Source organism: Pecten maximus, chromosome 8 (assembly GCF_902652985.1).
Source record: "Pecten maximus chromosome 8, xPecMax1.1, whole genome shotgun sequence".
NCBI lineage: Eukaryota > Metazoa > Mollusca > Bivalvia > Pectinida > Pectinidae > Pecten > Pecten maximus.
The window spans coordinates 3,752,486-3,772,969 of record NC_047022.1 but is presented as its reverse complement, the minus strand read 5'-3'; the positions used below and the strand labels follow the sequence as shown (position 1 = coordinate 3,772,969).

Here is a 20,484-nt window from a genome sequence, read left to right as displayed (position 1 = left end):
GTATTTATACAAAAAGCAACAAGTAGTTTAGTAGGATTAGGGGCTAATAGTTTCTCTATTATAACCAGAAGCATTCGATGCCTGTGGTTATATGGCCATGCCATATTTACACTATTGTGACGTCATAAAGCCAGCATTTGAGCATATTCCGCATATTTTTCCATAAATATGATTCATATGATAAATAGAATCTTGCTCTCGTGTCAATGTAATTATTTTATATTTTGATGTGTCACGGGCCATTTCCATGTTACTGTAATGTTTATGCTTGGCTGTGAGGGAATTATCTAAAATGTATTCTAAAACAGGAGAACCTTTTTTGACACTCGTGTGAGGTCCTCTCTCTCTCTCTCTCTCTCTCTCTCCCTCTATATACAGGCATTTCATCTTATATACAATCGTAACTAGTAAAATAAAAACAAGAATTGTTTTGCTTTCAACATTTTAATGAATATACACTAACAGCATTACACAAGAAACTTTAAACAAAACAGTTTAAATATTAAAACAGAACATATTTGGGATGAAACAAAAGTCTAATGACCAGAGGTCAGTTAAGCTGCTGTCCTGCATTTCTATCCGAAATCCCTCCTTTTTAGCTGTTTGTGGAACCCTTGCCTACTCATGTTAGTGTTCTAGATGTAGCAGCATTCGAACTATAAGTGTTAGTTGTCATGGTTACCAGATACGCTGGAGTACTGTAGAAGTTTGACGTTGCTATACCCAGTAACCGTCCACAGGACATCCTCTTTGGCAATACCAACAGCTGAGATACAGAATATGTCCGTGTGTATGATCCTGAGGAACTCGCCACGCCCACTTATAAGTAGGACACGGTTGTTGTTGCTGTCCCCAATGATGAGGTTCCCCACGCTGTCATAAACCACACCCCAGGGGTCAAATGGTTTGTCCTCTGACTGCGATGTTTGCTGATACGTACAAGGGACTTCACCATGATATGAGAAAAGCCCATTTAAGTCTGTATCCATGACAACGACACAGTCTTCTCCTTCATCAAGACCAAATATGTTATACAAATTAACGACAGCGATGTTTTGAGTGACTGGACACTCGGCCATCCTGTGTGGTCGTCCTAGTAACGGTTTCCCATCCCCTGTAGAGTCTGTGGTAACTAACTTTTTACCGCCAGTTGTAAATTTTGTCACGTGGTAGTCCCACCCTACAATGACGTCATTACTGGCTGTGATACAGATGCTGCATGGCTTCCGCTCGGTATTGAATCTGTTTACTAGTTTTCCAGACTCGAGTTCTAGGACGTTGTTTTCGGTGTTACAGGCCCATAGTGTGCTGTTGTCTGGTGAGAATCCAATGTCCACGATTCCATTAGTGTGTTTGATCTCCTGTATAACGTCACCCGATTTATCCAGTAGTGTAATGGTGTCACTGTAGTAACAATTGGTCCAAACCTGGCCATCAGTGGTCGGGTAAATTGATGTGACAAAACATGGAGACTTCCACTCACTCAGTATTGTTGTCTCTGACGTCATCAGGCCTTTCTTGTCAGAAATAAAACTTTTGATGGTGTTGATTGTTGATTAAACGGCAGAGGAGTTAGTTATATCGCGGTCAATAGTATATCCAACAAAAAAAGCTTGTTCCGACATTCAGAAGGGAATCCATTGAAATCAGGTTACCAGATGGTTGGTCCAAGGAATTTGCCAGCCTATTAATTAGAAGAAAAAAGGAAAATACGATAAGATTATATGGTTCTAGCACCTTTCAAAACAAATTAATTAGACACGTTCTTGTAAAATGTACACGTTTACTAATGCAGGTTCAGCATTTCTCCCTGAATTAATGCTAAATTGACATAGTTAACTGAGCTTGACCTTGACCTTGACATTGACCTTGACGTTTAACAATACATGTTAACTGAGCTTGACCTTGACCTTGACATTGACCTTGACGTTTAACAATACTTTAACTGAGCTTGACCTGGACCTTGACCTTGACATTGACCTTGACGTTTAACAATACATGAAAAACGGGAAGACAAACCATGCATAATTAAGATGACCGAACAAAATATGGTTAGTGTACTCAGAGACTTGTAATACACAAATGGCGATCGAGAATATGGCGCGAGGTATCCATACATTGTGGAATGTCGTAATTCTAACATTTGAATACATTCCAGGCTTTTCATATCGTTTATCACACTGATACGCCTATCGGTGATGGATAATAATAATCTGGATAATTCTTAATATTTCTAGACACTCTATATATCCAATATCGTAAAACGGATACAAAAACTAATGGCCAGCTCTATACACCAAACATCTGTTTTGCCTCTACAAACGGTTATTGATATATTTATTTTGTATATTTATATTATATTATAAGTCTTTTTTTTTTTGTATCTAATATCGTCAAACATATATATCAGGATGTGTTATGGTTGCTAGTTTTGTTGTATCTGTTTTTGCCAGAAATATAATGTGTTTATATGACTTTTTTACTAGTGCTATTTCGTATATTACTATGTTAATTCGGTTGCTAGGGTACCGCCATCAATTATACACTTACATCTGAAAAAAACTACAGTTATGAGATTTGTTCTTAAATACATATTAACAAATATGATTTCACAATATAAAAGCCATTAAAGGGGCATTCCTTCGTTAGGACATCAGAAAGATACACAAATTCTATTGATGAAATCCATGCCCGAAAGATGAGTATATGAGTGTGTGTGCCTACAAGCAATGAAATTAACGCCGAGATGTAGAGGAAAAAGACTATCGTACACAATGTCTTTGCGGTAGTTAGTTATATACTTCGGGGCGAATTAAGGATTTTCAGGACTTAATACTCGAAGAAGTTTAACGAATTTTCTTAGGTCATAACTTTTACTTCTTGGAAAAAATATATATTTTCCAGTAAGTTTAATTTTGACGAACTAAACTTTATCAAAACGAAAGAATATCCCTCTAAAAATAAGTGAGATCAGTGAAAAATAACTGCCGATAACATTTATTCACTTATTGTTTAAAATAAGATATACCGTTGAACATACATCAAAAGTACAGATATACTATTTGTAGTTACCGTACTTATAATTAACTGTATAAATACACTTATTCTATAATATTAAATTTTGTTTATATGTATTTAAGTACAAATATCTTAAGTGTAGTTTTTCAGATATGAGTCACGGTATAATTGATGGCAAAAATGCTCTTCCGTACCATAGGAATATGAACTGTTGTATCTATATCTGTTAATGAAAATAGTATTAATCCAGTCCCTTCCTAAACCGGCTAAATATTACCTATCGGTGTTATCATAACACGAACTATATATTGCTACAATGAATAATGACTTGTATATATCTGAAGTAGAAGATCAGGGTTTAAAAATCTTTCTGACCAGAGAGTAGGGGTTTAGTTTACCGTAATACCGGACAAGACCTTTGGAAGCGTATTATGATATTTGAAAGTTCGATATACAGAACACAGAAAACACTTCGGTATTGACAAAAGCTTGACCCGAGGAAGGCGAATTACGTTTTGAAAAGCTGCAAATTGATCGGTATTGACCTGACACAATAGCCGGACTTTAACGTTAGTACTGAACACTGAAAGTTAAATCGGTATTAAACTACCACAATGGATGCCGTTTGTACGACTCTACCACAGACCTGTGTAGCGTACATGTAATATCATCTAGTGTGTGTCTTTTGATAAAAACGCAAACTCTTATATTGTATAAGTCGAACTGACGAAGGAAATAATTTGTTCGTCGTGCTAAGATGATTGTTTTGAGGAAAAAACAATGAAAAACTAAATCTTATTTTAAAATTGATCATTAAGTGTCTTGAAGTAAGTTCGACCTGACCAGCAGTTTAAATTTTTAGTCCTCTACCGGTGAATCGAGTGGAACCACAGGTTTTGCGTTTTAGCACGGATAACAAAATTGAATCATTTTTGATGATAATAAGACTGCATTTGAATCAGGAATATAATTTTATCAATGTGTCATTTGAAAAGATACAACTACTTATTTAGCTTGCATTCAATCTTAACTTTGTTTCTTTTTTAACTTTATCTGCATTTTGCATTTACCGCTACATTGACGAATAACATACTTCATCTTGACCAGTAACGCCACCTGTTGCGTCATATCCGGGACCAAAGGAATATCATACGGCTCATTCGGCTAACCTCGGCCGATTCCGGTACCCTTCATCTAACTAGTTAGATGGAGTTACGGAGTCGGCCGAGATGTGACGAGTGTCATACGGCTATGCCGAAAAAAAACTGTGGATGATAAATCACTCGCTACCACGGTCCACTGCTCACACGACTCCCTTTTAGAGGCAACATGATACAGTATATGTCCATGGTAGGAGGCTGTGTGCAGTGAACTGTGGTAACAAAGACTTTAATAAGGGGAGATAATCGACAAGTAAGATACATGTACGATGAATTCAGAAAAACTGTTAAAAAGATAAATTTAAGTGATAGAATCATAACAATGCAATTTCATTTTTTAAACATCTGTCACACATTTACCGGCTTAATTTATTAATAAAATTTCCTTAACGTTTCCCGGAAAAGTTTGTAGCACAAATAAATAAATACAGTATGCCATCTCCTAAAAGGAAGTTTGACCAAAATATGTTGACAAATTACGTCGCTGGAGGGAATTTTCTTAGTAACAGTGATCCTTGTATTGGACCTTTTCACTGGAAACACAAGTTCTTTCCACATGTTCTCCTCTTTGACCAATTTATGAAATTTGATTAAAATGCATTGAATAGTAAACTAGCTAGAGCGCTGACAATGAGTATAAATATCAACGGTGACCTTATCTTTGACCTTTGCACTCTGAAACACGAACTCGTTCGAGGTTTTCTGACACTGACAATTAGATGAACTTTGATTAAAATTCGTTCAAAAATGAAGCTGATAGAGAGTTTGAAATCGAACACGAAATGTTAAAATAAACCCAAATGCGTCTGATTCTGGTTATTAAATGCAGAAAAAATAGCCCCTACTCCTACAATATCAAGAAGTGCCACACTTGAAGATCAGACGATGTATCGGCTGTGGAACGGAAGTAGGCTGTTTATCTAAGACTATTTTAAAACCGACAGTCTGATTGGTCGACAGTTATAGTAAGTATTGTTAACAGAGCTTTTGACCAATCAGATTGGCAGTTTCAAAACCGCTTTAAAAATGAAATATATAGCTTACTTCCGTTCCACAGTCGATGCATCGTGTCGGCTATTTTGGTCCATTTTCTCAGTTAGTGTAAAACGACAAAAAACAACAACAAAAAAACAACAACAACAAAAAAAAAAACAAAAAAAAAAAACGTGCACTGGTATTTAATTATTCCAAACCAAGGTACGTTACTGAAGTTTGCGCGCATTTGATATTTTAGTAGGGTCGAACTTAAATACAAAATGAATCGAAGCTACGTAACCCACACTTCCGGTTTTTCGACTGTTACACCTTGTTGATATACATGTAGTAGGAGTATGGGCTAATATTATTCTCCTTTAAATTCTAACCAGAGACAGACACATGTGATACTACTGATATACTATAGAAACACTGAAAATAAAACCCGCATATTTAGCGGGTTATCCATACTACTCGTCCTCTGTAACTAAACTCCAGGTTTGGTTGAAAAAAAAAAGTTTTTTGAGAAACCGAGCTAAATACAAAACTATTCAGTTCAAAGTTTACAAAGGTTCCGAGAATTACAGTTTTCCAGTCACAGGACCATTCTGGATGATGTTCCTCAAATGAAGGGTGTGTTGAGATGTTGTGATCTGAATACATTATTTGACCGACGGATCTAAATACACGGCTTTAAAGAGAGACGTTGACGCCGCAGCCGACGGGACAAATATCCTGTAATTAGGAATAACAGATGACATTTGTCTGTCAGGGTAATTATCAATTGGACATATTTGATGATGTCAACAAACAACAGTAGTTGCTTAAAACCACTCACCTTGTTTTCTATTCCAGCTCGTCTACATACATTAAACGTCTTGGATACATTCATCCAATCAAGCAGAATATCCCAAGATATATATCACATGTTGAGCCCATGATAAATGTCGAGGTAGCTGCAGTCTTTTAAAACACGTCTAACATATTTCCCGCGGACGGAGGTTTAAGATATTTCTGACCCTACAATAGGACTGTACTTTTACCGGGTCAGAAATAAGTGTTTAATTGTGTTATACAATAGTCCAATACACACATAATTCTACCGAGTTATCGTAAACGCTTAGCTTATATTGGGCTTCTGCAAAACATTAACTGGTCTCAAATTGTAGGTCTGTTCCCGTCTGTACTCCAATATGGGCATCGTCTGGTCACAAGATATAGGTGTGTTAAGGTTTGTACACCACTAATATAGACCTCATCTGGTCTCAAAATTCATTTTTATTTAATTTTTTTTTTCGTTACTAAATGTAGATATATTGATCAGTGAATACCAACGCACCGATGTCTTGTTTAAGTAATGAACTGATCACTCGATATAATATCGATCAGAGAGAGCTGTCATGTAACGTTCTCCGGGGGTACAACGGATCAGTATCTCGGAGCGGTCACCCATCCAAGAGCTGACCACGCTCGATGTTGCTTGTCTTCGGTACAGCCACAAAAACTAGCTATTGGAACTATGCAGCTGAAATGCCCATATCCATGAACCATCAAACAGTTAGTAATATTGATATGTTGTCTGTGCTGACATTTTTCGAATAATTTATTAGTAACTTGTGATGGATTTTAACTTAGGTTCCTTGTGACAGGAAGACGGTAAGTCGTATTTAAAATTCATCAGATCTAAGAGACAATAATTCAAATTCCCCATAGGAAGGAATTATTGGATTTAACTAGGTAAAAGAAATCATTGTTAAGGAAATTTCCTTAAATTCTGTAATGGCCTTCATATCGGGAAATTAAAAGATTAGGAATATTAATGAAACAACACAGAACATTTTGGGCCGGGTGAATGAAGCCAGACCATGTCTTATAACAAGCCTTCAGTAAACATGTATGAAGACCTTTGTCGTCCCGGGGAAGTTGTAAATGGTTTATTCGGCGGATTAAAATGCTGTCATTGAATATTTATATAGTGACTGATTGATTAATTGATAACATAGGCATTTGAAATATATTTTCATTTAAGATATATCAAGAACTTAATATTTTCAACAATTGTATTAAACTTATGGTGATTTCGCGTTCCAAGATTCAATTTCTTCGGGTATCGAACGCACAGCTTTGATGGCCTCGTATGAAAATGAGAGTGTCCTGTAAAAATCACGATGTCTGTCCCTCCGACTGTCTCTCACGTTAATAATTTATGATATGTCTATGTGCATTTAATTACAATACAATGTGTTTTTAATTTCACTACAGAGATTAAAGGCATATTTAACAAGAAATATCTTTTAAAAAAGATAAACGGCATAGTTTTAATGCTGGTGGTTATAATGTAAAACTGCTGGTGAAATAAATCAAAACTAATGCGTTTTAGCACGGATAACAACATTATATCAGTTTGAATCATTTTTGGTGATAATAAGAATGCATTCGAATCAGGAATATAATTTTTAATAATGTGTCTTTTGAATAGATACATCCACTTATTCAGCTTGCATTCAATCTTAATTTTGTTTCGTCTTTAACTGCATGTCTGCATTTTGCATTTACCGCTACATTGACCAATCACATTCTTCATCTTGACCAGTAACGCCACCTGACGCGTCATATCCGTGGCCAAAAGAAAATTAGACGGCTATGCCGAAAAAGTAATCAAATGTCGATGCAAATACAGGGAGAGCACAGGTTTAGAGAAGATGGCACTGCAGGGCTATTTCTGATGTATCAGTATTCTAGTTAAAGATTAAAGCGGAACATACATACTTGGGCTAGTTGTATGTTAATTCTACGGCTAGCACCCGTATGTTCTAAAGATGCGGACGGTTACTAGGGAAACCGTTCTATTGTAACACAACAAGGTGCGGGCGCTTGTTAAATATTTGACATCACATGTACCAGAGCATCTGTTACAAACTCACAGTGACCGCATAATATCCTCTGTTCATACAATTCCCTAATATCGTCCATGACTGACCCCATGGTTTAGTTTGTCCGGAAACGCTGTCATGTTTACCGGTGGTCTTGTCCAGCCGAGCTCTCTGCCTCTTCCTGCGTCTGCCCCAATGAACTGTGAGACATGTATCCAATCATTTACTGCCCTGTGTGCTGGGTGTCGATCATCTTGTGATACTGTTTTACCTATCCTACAGAGATGTTCACTCTAGGTCCTGACGTCTTAGTGCTAATCTAAGACCGTCTTTCAAACAATCCAGTAATAACATTGTCCTATACCGTAACGTGATATAATATATAAAAAAAATTATTTGTACTAAACAATAGCATTGATGACTAAAAAGTTAATTGATCAAGTATATGCCAATGACTTTGTAAGTCTATGTATCTATAGTTGTTATAGATACAGATAGACTGGGACTAGTATAATTATACCGTTACTAGGGAGACCTGTTCTATATATCTATAGTTGTTATAGATACAGACAGACTGGGACTAGTGTAATTATACGGTTACTAGGGAGACCTGTTCTATTTATCTATAGTTGTTATAGATACGGACAGACTGGGATTAGTGTAATTATACGGTTACTAGGGAGACCTGTGCTTTGTATCTATAGTTGTTATAGATACAGACAGACTGGGGCTAGTGTAATTATACGGTTACTAGGGAGACCTTTTGTTTTAAAGCTTTGAAATAGAATTACAGAATAAAGAATTGATGGTACTGTTCATATGTAACAGAGTTCAGGATTAATTAGATTTAAATCACTGCCTCCGCTAGGGATCGAACCCAGGACCTCTGGCTTACTAGTCTTACGCTCAACCGATCGAGCTAAAGAGAAGATCTCTCTAGCCGAGCGGTATATTGCGGATAGTATCTACCAGGGTTACACATATATATGTTATAATGTAATCCAGTTGATGGTTTAGTTCCGTTTCAATCGATATCTTAGATTTCTGTGAAAACGTGATGACATCTCTCTATTTTGAATTAACGTTTAATGACAGTATTAACATTGTTTAAAAGTAGAAGTATTTCTTCTGATATTCTAAGTATTTACCTAAAAGATACAATATTTCAAATTTTCATTTAACATCATGCATGTACATGCTGACAAATGGTTAGTTGATAAATCACATGTATGGTCGGTATAATTATTAGATAAGGAATGCTGTGAACAAGGTTTGGTTTGTTTTTGCAGAAAATATTGAAAAATATTGTAATTAATCCTTATGAATAAATCCACTGTTTTTATTTTGAAATAGTTCAACATGTGTACCATTGCTCACCAAAACGTCGAAGAATGGAAATCTTTGTAAATGTTGAAATTGTTTTATGGCATTAATACGAAGACAGTTATAGACTGTAGGCGATGGACAGTACGTGTCACTGCTAGGTGGGTGTAAGTTATAGACTGTAGGAGATGGACAGTACGTTTCACTGCTAGGTGGGTGTAAGTTATATAATGTAGAGAGTGAGTCGGGGTATATTTGACATCTAACCAGAAAAATAATAGATTAGACAAGTATCATTTTACCTTTAGCTCATTTGATATTACTGAAATATCTTTCATGTAATAATTATACCTACTAGGTATTTTATGTTATTTTTTTAGCTGTAGCTGTTGTTAATCAGTCAATAGTTTAGTTCTAGTTTATACAAGATTTCAGATAAAACAAATTTTGTTTACATAAGAAAATACACAATGAAATGTAATTGATAAATTTTTGTAGTATAATTACATGTATCTTTGATTTCATATCCAAATGGATTCGGATATATATCAATTAATTCATTTTCATAACACATATTTCTACAAAGATGTTTAGATTTGTACATTAACTATAGGTGACATGTTACAATCAGCTTAAAACCCACAGTTTGTATTGTTTATGCATAATGGTTAACGTTTTCTTCCAAAATCAATGAAAACACAATTTAAAAACCAACCTTACCAAGTGACAATGTTAACAAAGTAAAAATGATTGACAAAAGTGACACCGATGTGACTGTTATGTGACAAGGCAGTGACACCGATGTGATTGTTATGTGACAAGGTAGTGACACCGATGTGACTGTTATGTGACAAGGCAGTGACACCGATGTGACTGTCATGTGACAAGGCAGTGACACCGATGTGACTGTTATGTGACAAGGCAGTGACACTGATGTGACTGTTATGTGACAAGGCAGTGACACTGATGTGACTGTTATGTGACAAGGCAGTGACACTGATGTGACTGTTATGTGACAAGGCAGTGACACCAATGTGACCATCATGTGACATGGCAGTGACACTGATGTGACTGTTATGTGACAAGGCTGTGACACCGATGTGACTGTCATGTGACAAGGCAGTGACACCGATGTGACTGTTATGTGACAAGGCAGTGACACTGATGTGACTGTTATGTGACAAGGCAGTGACACTGATGTGACTGTTATGTGACAAGGCAGTGACACTGATGTGACTGTTATGTGACAAGGCAGTGACACTGATGTGACTGTTATGTGACAAGGCAGTGACACCAATGTGACCATCATGTGACATGGCAGTGACACTGATGTGACTGTTATGTGACAAGGCAGTGACACCGATGTGACCATCATGTGACAAGGCAGTGACACTGATGTGACTATTATGTGACAAGGCAGTGACACCGATGTGACCATCATGTGACAAGGCAGTGACACTGATGTGACTGTTATGTGACAAGGCAGTGACACCGATGTAACTGTCATGTGACAAGACAGTGACACTGATGTTACTATCATGTGACAAGGCAGTGACACTGATGTGACTGTTATGTGACAAGGCAATGACACTGATGTGACAAGGCAGTGACACTGATGCTACTATCATGTGACAAGGCAGTGACACCGATGTGACTGTTATGTGACAAGGCAATGACACTGATGTGACAAGGCAGTGACACTGATGTGACTGTTATGTGACAAGGCAGTGACACCGATGTGACTGTCATGTGACAAGGCAGTAGCACTGATGTGACTGTTATATGACAAGGCAGTGACACCGATGTGACTGTTATGTGACAAGGCAGTGACACCGATGTGACTGTTATGTGACAAGGCAGTGACACCGATGTGACTGTTATGTGACAAGGCAGTGACACCGATGTGACTATTATGTAACAAGGCAGTGACACCGATGTGACTGTTATAAGACAAGGCAGTGACACTGATGTGACTGTTATGTGACAAGGCATCGACACTGATGTGACTGTTATAAGACAAGGCAGTGACACTGATGTGACTGTTATGTGACAAGGCAGTGACACCGATGTGACTGTTATGTGACAAGGCAGTGACACCGATGTGACTATTATGTAACAAGGCAGTGACACCGATGTGACTGTTATAAGACAAGGCAGTGACACTGATGTGACTGTTATATGACAAGGCAGTGACACCGATGTGACTGTTATGTGACAAGGCAGTGACACTGATGTGACTGTTATGTGACAAGGCAGTGACACTGATGTTACTATCATGTGACAAGGCAGTGACACTGATGTGACTGTTATCTGACAAGGCAGTGACACCGATGTGACTGTTATGTGACATGGCAGTGACACTGATGTGACTGTTATGTGACATGGCAGTGACACCCATGTTCCCGTCATGTGACAAGGCAATGACACTGATGTGACTGTTATGTGACAAGGTAGTGACACTGATGTGACTGTTATGTGACAAGGCAGTGACACTGATGTGACTGTTATGTGACAAGGCAGTGACACTGATGTGACTATTATGTGACAAGGCAGTGACACCGATGTTACTATCATGTGACAAGGCAGTGACACTGATGTGACTGTTATGTGACAAGGTAGTGACACCGATGTGACTGGTATGTGACAAGGTAGTGACACCGATGTGACTTTTATGTGACAAGGCAGTGACACCCATGTTACCGTCATGTGACAAGGCAGTGACATTGATGTGACTATCATGTGACAAGGCAGTGACAACGATGTGACTATTATGTGACAAGGCAGTGACACTGATGTGACTGTTATGTGACAAGGCAGTGACACCCATGTTACTATCATGTGACAAGGCAGTGACACCGATGTGACTGTTATGTGACAAGGCAGTGACACTGATGTGACTGTTATGTGACAAGGCAGTGACACTGATGTGACCATCATGTGACAAGGCAGTGACACTGATGTTACTATCATGTGACAAGGCAGTGACACCGATGTGACTTTCATGTGACAAGGCAGTGACACTGATGTGACTGTTATGAGACAAGGCAGTGACACCGATGTGACTGTTATATGACAAGGCAGTGACACTGATGTTACTATCATGTGACAAGGCAGTGACACCGATGTGACTGTTATGTGACAAGGCAGTTACACTGATTTGACTGTTATGTGACAAGGCAGTGACACTGATGTGACTGTTATGTGACAAGGCAGTGACACCGATGTTACTATCATGTGACAAGGCAGTGACACTGATGTGACTGTTATGTGACAAGGCAGTGACACTGATGTGACTGTTATGTGACAAGGCAGTGACACTGATGTGACTGTTATGTGACAAGGCAGTGACACTGATGTTACTATCATGTGACAAGGCAGTGACACTGATGTGACTGTTATGTGACAAGGCAGTGACACTGATGTGACTGTTATGTGACAAGGCAGTGACACTGATGTGACTGTTATGTGACAAGGTAGTGACACTGATGTTACTATCATGTGACAAGGCAGTGACACCGATGTGACTGTTATGTGACAAGGCAGTGACACTGATGTGACTGTTATGTGACAAGGCAGTGACACCCATGTTACCGTCATGTGACAAGGCAATGACACTGATGTGACTATCATGTGACAAGGCAGTGACACCGATGTGACTGTTATGTGACAAGGCAGTGACACTGATGTGACTGTTATGTGACAAGGCAGTGACACCGATGTGACTGTTATGTGACAAGGCAGTGACAGCGATGTGACTTATGTGACAAGGCAGTGACACTGATGTTACTATCATGTGACAAGGCAGTGACACTGATGTGACTGTTATGTGACAAGGCAGTGACACTGATGTGACTGTTATGTGACAAGGCAGTGACACTGATTTGACTGTTATGTGACAAGGCAGTGACACCGATGTGACTGTTATGTGACAAGGCAGTAACACCGATGTGACTGTTATGTGACAAGGCAGTGACACCGATGTGACTGTTATGTGACAAGGCAGTAACACCGATGTGACCATCATGTGACAAGGCAGTGACAACGATGTGACTTTTATGTGACTAGGCAGTAACACCGATGTGACTGTTATGTGAGGAGACGGTGACACTTCAACCAGTCAGTGTTCAAGAAGCAATACTGCATATTATATGAAGAAGTTCATATTACCTGTATTTTCCAGAAATGAGAAATGATTGGTCGTTAGTCAGTCAACTTCTTCAAGAAAACTATAAGTAACTTGATACTGATATTTAGCTATGATATAGCTAAGGTACAGGAGAGTTTTTATGATGTGACAGAAGTCAAATAGCTTTAAATTTTCAAAAATATTCTTCTGAAGCTCCAGAAACCCAGAGGGCTGATATTATATCAGCTGTATTAAAGATGGAATGATGGAATGAACCGAGGTCAAATTACCAAAATGGTAAAGTGAACCGCGGTTCAATTAACTATAATGGTGACTAATCTGACAAGTCCCGTTAATGGGAAGCAAAATGGCAGTAGTTCAATCTATAGGATAGTGATTCAGCTGAAATGTTTCCTTGAAAACAAATCAGAGGTTATTTACGTACAGAAATCTCCATTCTTTGAAAGGAAATACATTTTGTCATAAAGTACCCTTAACCACATCATAAATATGATATTTCACCATTTGTTCTTGACCTTTAATCCCTTCACCTTTAACCCTTTAGCCTCGACCTTTCATGTTTTATCGTTGACTGATGGTCAGAACAATGGTTTTACTTCGGAAGTGGTAAAGTGTGTTTGTTTTGCTTTTATCCTTGACATATTGTCCGTCAGATTGTGATCAGGTGTAGAACTTGATGTGGTTATACTCTGTTATACTCAACTAAGTTGGTGACATTCAGGATATGATTTGTTGATACTTGGTTTTAGAATACAAACCAATGGACGAACATTTGTTTTAGAGGTGAAATTCAGAATAAGTAACCAAGAGTGATATTACAAAATCTTTATTGTTACAGTTAAAATGTTGTACATATCGTAATGTCTTAAATAGGCTACACGACATGATCTATCTTATGGTCGTATATATACTTTATAGTACTTATTATTTATCTATGTCCAGTATTGAACATAAAATCTACAAGAAAAATATATTCCTTGCTATTTATTGAATTATGGATATTTTACATTGCGTTTCCCTTTTAAGCAAATACAGCATGATTTCATATATAAAAACATGCTCAATGCCTTCTAACTTACAAAAATACACACAAATATCAAATTAGACTGATGTTTTTTTTCTAATAAGTAATATATAATGTAAAAATCTAAACATAGGTTATCATATAAGACATTCAATTACGTAAATATATATAAATATTCACAACTAGGTAATCATAAGGTCATTCTATAAAGTATATTTATAGAAAATAATCACACAAAAATATTTAAAAACGTTTATGTTTCAAATAAAAAAAAAAATCATCTTCAATTCTTGTTTTACCAACAAGAATTTTCTTATCATAGCATGAAAAAAATAACATACATTACATTTCTTTCAGATTGATACAGGTTGATGTCAGATACAAAAAGACCCACAAAAATCTTAAAAATGAAACTACAAAACTCACACGTTTTGAATAATGTGTATGTCTTAAAAAGAGCTAGAGTTTAGCCGTACCCTAGCCCAAAATAGACAAGTGTACACTATGAATTCCCTTACAGGGACTATTTTTTCGATATATCTGATCGAGTTCATTTCTGATTAGAAAATATATTTAATGAAAGAAAATGAAAAAAGCAAAAATATTAATGTGCATCAATTTCAATATTATAACTTGTAGGTCATTTTCTATTTTCCTTACTCTCCTTCCGGAGTTTCACAATTTCGGTCTTTACCATCACTGACAAGTTCTGCTCTTTGGCAGATTCTTATCTAATTCTGAATGCAAAAATGCTTTCATACTTTTTCTTTACAAAACTATTAAATCATCGTTTCGTTTGCTCACATTTCAAAGACCGATCTTTTTTTTGCAACCTCGGGATTCATAAGGCTTATTCAAGGTTAAATCATTACTTTGCCATTAGAACAATGACAAATAATGTCTATAAAGAGTAAAAGTGACCTTGACCTTGATACCCTGAACTGCGAACTCGTTCGAGATGTGCTTGACCTTCACGTAAAATTTGATATGAATACTTTTAAATGTGTACCCTTAAACTCAAACTCGTTCAAGGTATTCTCATTCTTGACAAACTATTTCATTCTGAAATGAATTCGTCCGAGGTATATCCGTATACGTATTTAACCAATATATAAAGTTAGACCAAAATAAAAATTATAAATAGAATCGCTATTGTAATGACAAGAACTGTGTATAGCGATATAGTCTACCTATAGTATACTTAGTATCAATTATTCATGACAAAAGCTTGGAACAGATTAAATTTGTGATTAGATATGTCTGGTTACTTATAGAATTAATCATCATCAAAATCTATGACTGATAATACCTTTTTGAATATGTCATATACTTTCTATGATTAATTGTAATAAAACTTTATGACTGATCACATCTTTTCAAACATGTCCAGGTCCTTGTATAATAAATCATCATAAAAGTTTAGAACTAATGAGATCTTTTCAAACATGTTCAGTTCCTTATAAAATAAATCATTATAAAAGTTTAGAACTGATCACATCTTTTCAAACATGTCCAGGTCCTTGTATAATAAATTGTAATACAAGTTTAGGACTAATCAACTTTTTTCAAACATACTCTTTTTAAGATATCATGAATCGTAATAAAAGAAATTAATTGTAATTAAAGTTTGCGACTGATTATTTTCTAGATACCTCCAATTCGTCATAAAACAGATCGTAATGAAAGTTTAGGACTAATCATATCTTTCAAACATGTCCAGTTCCCTTATATAATAAATCGTAATGAAAATTTAGGAACAATCATATCTATTTAAACATGCTCCATTCCTTATAAAATAAGTCGTGATAACAGTTTAGGAACGATCATATCTTTTCAAACATTCCCCTAACATTCCTTATACAATGAGGAAAAAAATAAAGTTCTGGTTATAACATCGAGAATATTAATGTTCAGGTATATTTAGTTCAAGAAAATAGTTAACATCTTCAACATAATAAGTTAACTTAATACATGGGTTTTTTACCCAGTTTTTCTCTTTTGTTTGCCTAAGAGATCATTCATTACATGAATTACATCATGCTATCCTAACAGATTAAACTCCCCGAATAAAAAGATGATAAACATATTATTCATAATATAATTATTGAAAAGATATATTATTTAAGGAAGGATTATATTTAATAAAGATATTATAGATTTAATATATACGTTTTCAATTTGAAGCAATACAATATATACATATGGATTGAATAGATTTTTTAAAATTTTCATTGCGGCTATGAATACCAGTAGCTAGCTACATACCCCATGGCGCGCGGTAGTGCGCCTCGGAGGATATGTAGCTAGCTACTGGTATTCATAGCCGCAATGAAAATTAAAAAAAAAAATCTATTCAATTCATATATTTACAATTAAAAATTAAAAAATTTATGGCGAGAAAATGAGAAATTTTACTAAAAAGAAAAATTTGTCATGTATACGACGAAACGCCAAATTATTAGAACAGCCGGGAGATCCCGCCTATGCACCACGCCATTGTTTTAATGTCGTTCCACATTTTGCGGTCTTTTTTAATTTTGTATAAAACAAAAAGAAAGAAGTATTAAAGTAAAAATGACATTAAATACAATCATTCAATTCAAATCATAGTTATTTTCGTACCAACGTTATCGATCCAAGGGAAGCTACTCTTCCTGTCTTACTGTCGATGGCGTATTTATATATGACCCGATTAATCAGGTGATTTGCACGAGAGACAATGTTTTCATACGGTTTTCATAGTGTATTCATGGTCATATGTTTATTGTTTTCACTTGGTATTTTCATATCAGCAAACCACATTAGGAATGTAAATATATAAATATAGCAATAAGACTATCTAATACTATAACATAACACAAGATAATGTATGAACGTATATCTCAAATGTTTTACATAAAATCTATGTAGGTGACCTGTGTTTCAGAACTTAACAATACAGTGATTTGGTGTATTAAAAAATAAAGTCAGCCATCTCAAAGTCTCAACACCTCAAACAATAAACAATTACTACAACAAAAATGCTATTACAAACAGAATTTCAACAAACACTGAGTGTTTGATATAGACAAACATAATTTGGTGAGTCATACTTATATATATATATATATACAACATAGTAGGTAATATATATCAGGAACAGAAATAATTTCGGAAGTCAGTAACCAAGTGTTATGCTCATTGATACGCTAACAAAATATATAACCCATAATAAAAACAAAGAGTTACATAATCTAAAAAAAAATCATACTTACACTGCATATGTACAAAAATCATCAATAAAAAATAAATTTTATTTTAATTAGTGTAAATTATGGCAACCAAAGTTTTCATTTATTCACGGAGCACCGTTGTTCCAGGATTTTACCAAATTATATAAGATCTAATACAATTTATAATATATCTTATACAATTCATGAGATCTCTTGTATAATAAATGAGATATCTTATATACTTTTTTTTTTATAAAATACAGTATATAAGATGTTTATAAAGAAAATTAAATAAGATATCTTATAAAGAACGAGATTTGAATTTGAGATAAAGAACTCTCCTTCACTCGATGAAGGAGGCGAGATGAAGCTGAAGCTACATATAATGGTTTGAAACAGATTTATAATTGCCATATATTCATGTTTGCTCCAACACGACACCTTCTCTGTGTCTAGCCGATCGTGGTTGTGACAGAGGGTTGATTGTGCATATTTCGTATGCCTTCCAACAAAACGGAAATTACCTTACAGAGGGAGCAGTCATTCACGAACTTTTAGGTTTTGCCGGTGGTCTCACGAGAGTCTCGTTCTTTATAAGATATCTTATAATTTTCTTATTAGATATCTTATAAGATATATAATATATATCTTATATATTATATAAGTTTGGTTTGGTTTTATTTGTTTAACGTCCTATTAACAGCTAAGGTCATTTAAGGACGACCTCTCGTGTTTGCGATATGCATGCGTGTGGTGAGTGCGTGTGTGTTTTGGGAGGTTGCGGTATGTACGTGTTAAGCTTCCTCGTGATAGGCCGGAACTTTTGCCGATTTATAGTGCTACCTCACTGAAGTATACTATCAAAGACACCCAGCAGGAGACCCCACCCGGTCACATTATACTGACAACGGGCCAACTAGTCGTCCCACTCCGAAAATACTGAGCGTTAAGCAGGAGTAGCAACTACCATTTTTAATGACTCAGGTATAAATATATCTTATAAAGAAAAGTTTACAAAATATCTTATAAAATATCTTGTATCTTTTATGAGATATCCTATACATTATATAAGATATCTTATAAACATAAAAGATATCTCATAAACATATAAGATATATTATATAAAGTATAAGACATCTTATATATTTTGGTAAAATACTGGATCAACATTGCTCCGCGAATAAATGACAACTTGGCTTGCCATAATAAATACTTACAAAAGGTACATGCAAGGAAGGTAGCTTGCACAACGTCTTATTTACAACATATTGACACGATACATATGTATCTAGCGAGTCCAATGTACAGGGTAATGATAATTGCAATCATCATGATAAGATAACTCATTTTTATCGATTACACATGAAGTGCATGTATATGACTCTTTTAAGGTTTGGTCGAATACAAAAAAATAATAACAATATTTACAGCAAATGTCGGAACCTGTACATATAAATAAGAATTAAAAACTATAGAGATAATTTAACTGGACATATAAATATATAATAAGTAACGTGATCTATTTACAGACAGACATTATTACCAGTGTTTACGACACATTGAATGATTGACTCTTCTCACGTTTGGTTGAATATGAGAAATATATACTTGTCGTGTCGTAACTACATATAAATGTTAACATAACTAACGTGATGTAAGAAAATCAAATCAAATGTTTCATTTTTAAAATATACTATTTCCTTTGGCACGTGAACATGATAAACAATGAAATACAAGTATCAGCAGCTCACACAAACACACGGAAACATATCAATTTAACTTATTTCCCACTTAATAAGTATAATAAAGCAAATATGTATGCACAATTTACATTGCAGGCTAGTTGTTAGGGGAGATAACTGGCACACTGGTTTATATGCAACGTATAGACACTAAATACTCAGCGAGTCCGATAAACTTGATACCAATGATAACTAGAACTGTAAGCCGATGACTGACTAATACCCCCTAGCTCCCTGTTATTTGCAAAATACAGTTTACATTTTGAATTTTACAAACTAAGAATTAATTTTGAATGCATATGCATATGTAAATTACAAACTCTTTCCTGGCAACAAAACTTATGCAGTAATTTTTGTCATCACTTAATACCCCTATGTACCAAATTTAGTCGATATTGGACTAAATTCCGATCAATCACATGCCACCATTTGCCTGAGGATGGTTGTCATGGCATCAAAACATATAAAGTGTTGTTCAGCATATCCTAATACTCTATATACGAAATTTGGTCAAAACGGTTCTTTATATTTGTGTAAAGTTTCATTGGAATCGATTCACTAGTTTAGGAGTTTTCCAGCGTTGTTGTTAAAATGTCATTTGTGAAAGGCAAACTGACATTTCATGTACGAACACTTTGCACATTTCCACGTGTTTTGTCGAATAATGTCTTGCCGTTGTTGTCTTTAACATTTATAATGAACCCGTCTCTTTCTTCCTCATGCTTGCCCTTCTGAAAGAGCTGCCACTAATTTAAAGCATTCTATATAGCCAGGTTATGTACGATAATGAAGACAGTGATTGCCGTATTGACTTTGGACAGTAAACATTGGAATTCACTGATTGTCCTCTGCTGCATGCGTGGCGTAAAATTGTATTTCTAATATTTTCTACCAGTGTTTCCATCAATCGAAATCTTTCTGCTTTATTCATTTATTTCAGACCTAAATCAGCTATTCGTAGAAAACATTCTAAGTAACCAGAAAATACAGTGAAATGAAGGCAGAGCATA

At 35.6% G+C, this 20,484-nt stretch overlaps 1 protein-coding gene across 1 annotated transcript; it reads right to left on the bottom strand.

Annotated features, from left to right (window-relative positions):
* Positions 1 to 434: 434 nt before the first annotated feature.
* On the bottom strand, positions 435 to 6,169 carry LOC117333745. Its single transcript, XM_033893169.1, has 2 exons — positions 5,992 to 6,169; positions 435 to 1,684 (listed from the first exon to the last, which is right to left on the bottom strand). Exon 2 carries the CDS (start codon positions 1,506 to 1,508, stop codon positions 666 to 668), a length of 843 nt encoding a protein of 280 aa, XP_033749060.1. The 5' UTR covers positions 1,509 to 1,684; positions 5,992 to 6,169; the 3' UTR covers positions 435 to 665.
* Between the last annotated feature and the right edge of the window lie 14,315 nt (positions 6,170 to 20,484).

Excerpts from the sequence above, each read along its gene's own strand:
- LOC117333745 (XM_033893169.1), bottom strand. The coding sequence starts at position 1,508 with ATGACGTCAGAGACAACAATACTGAGTGAGTGGAAGTCTCCATGTTTT.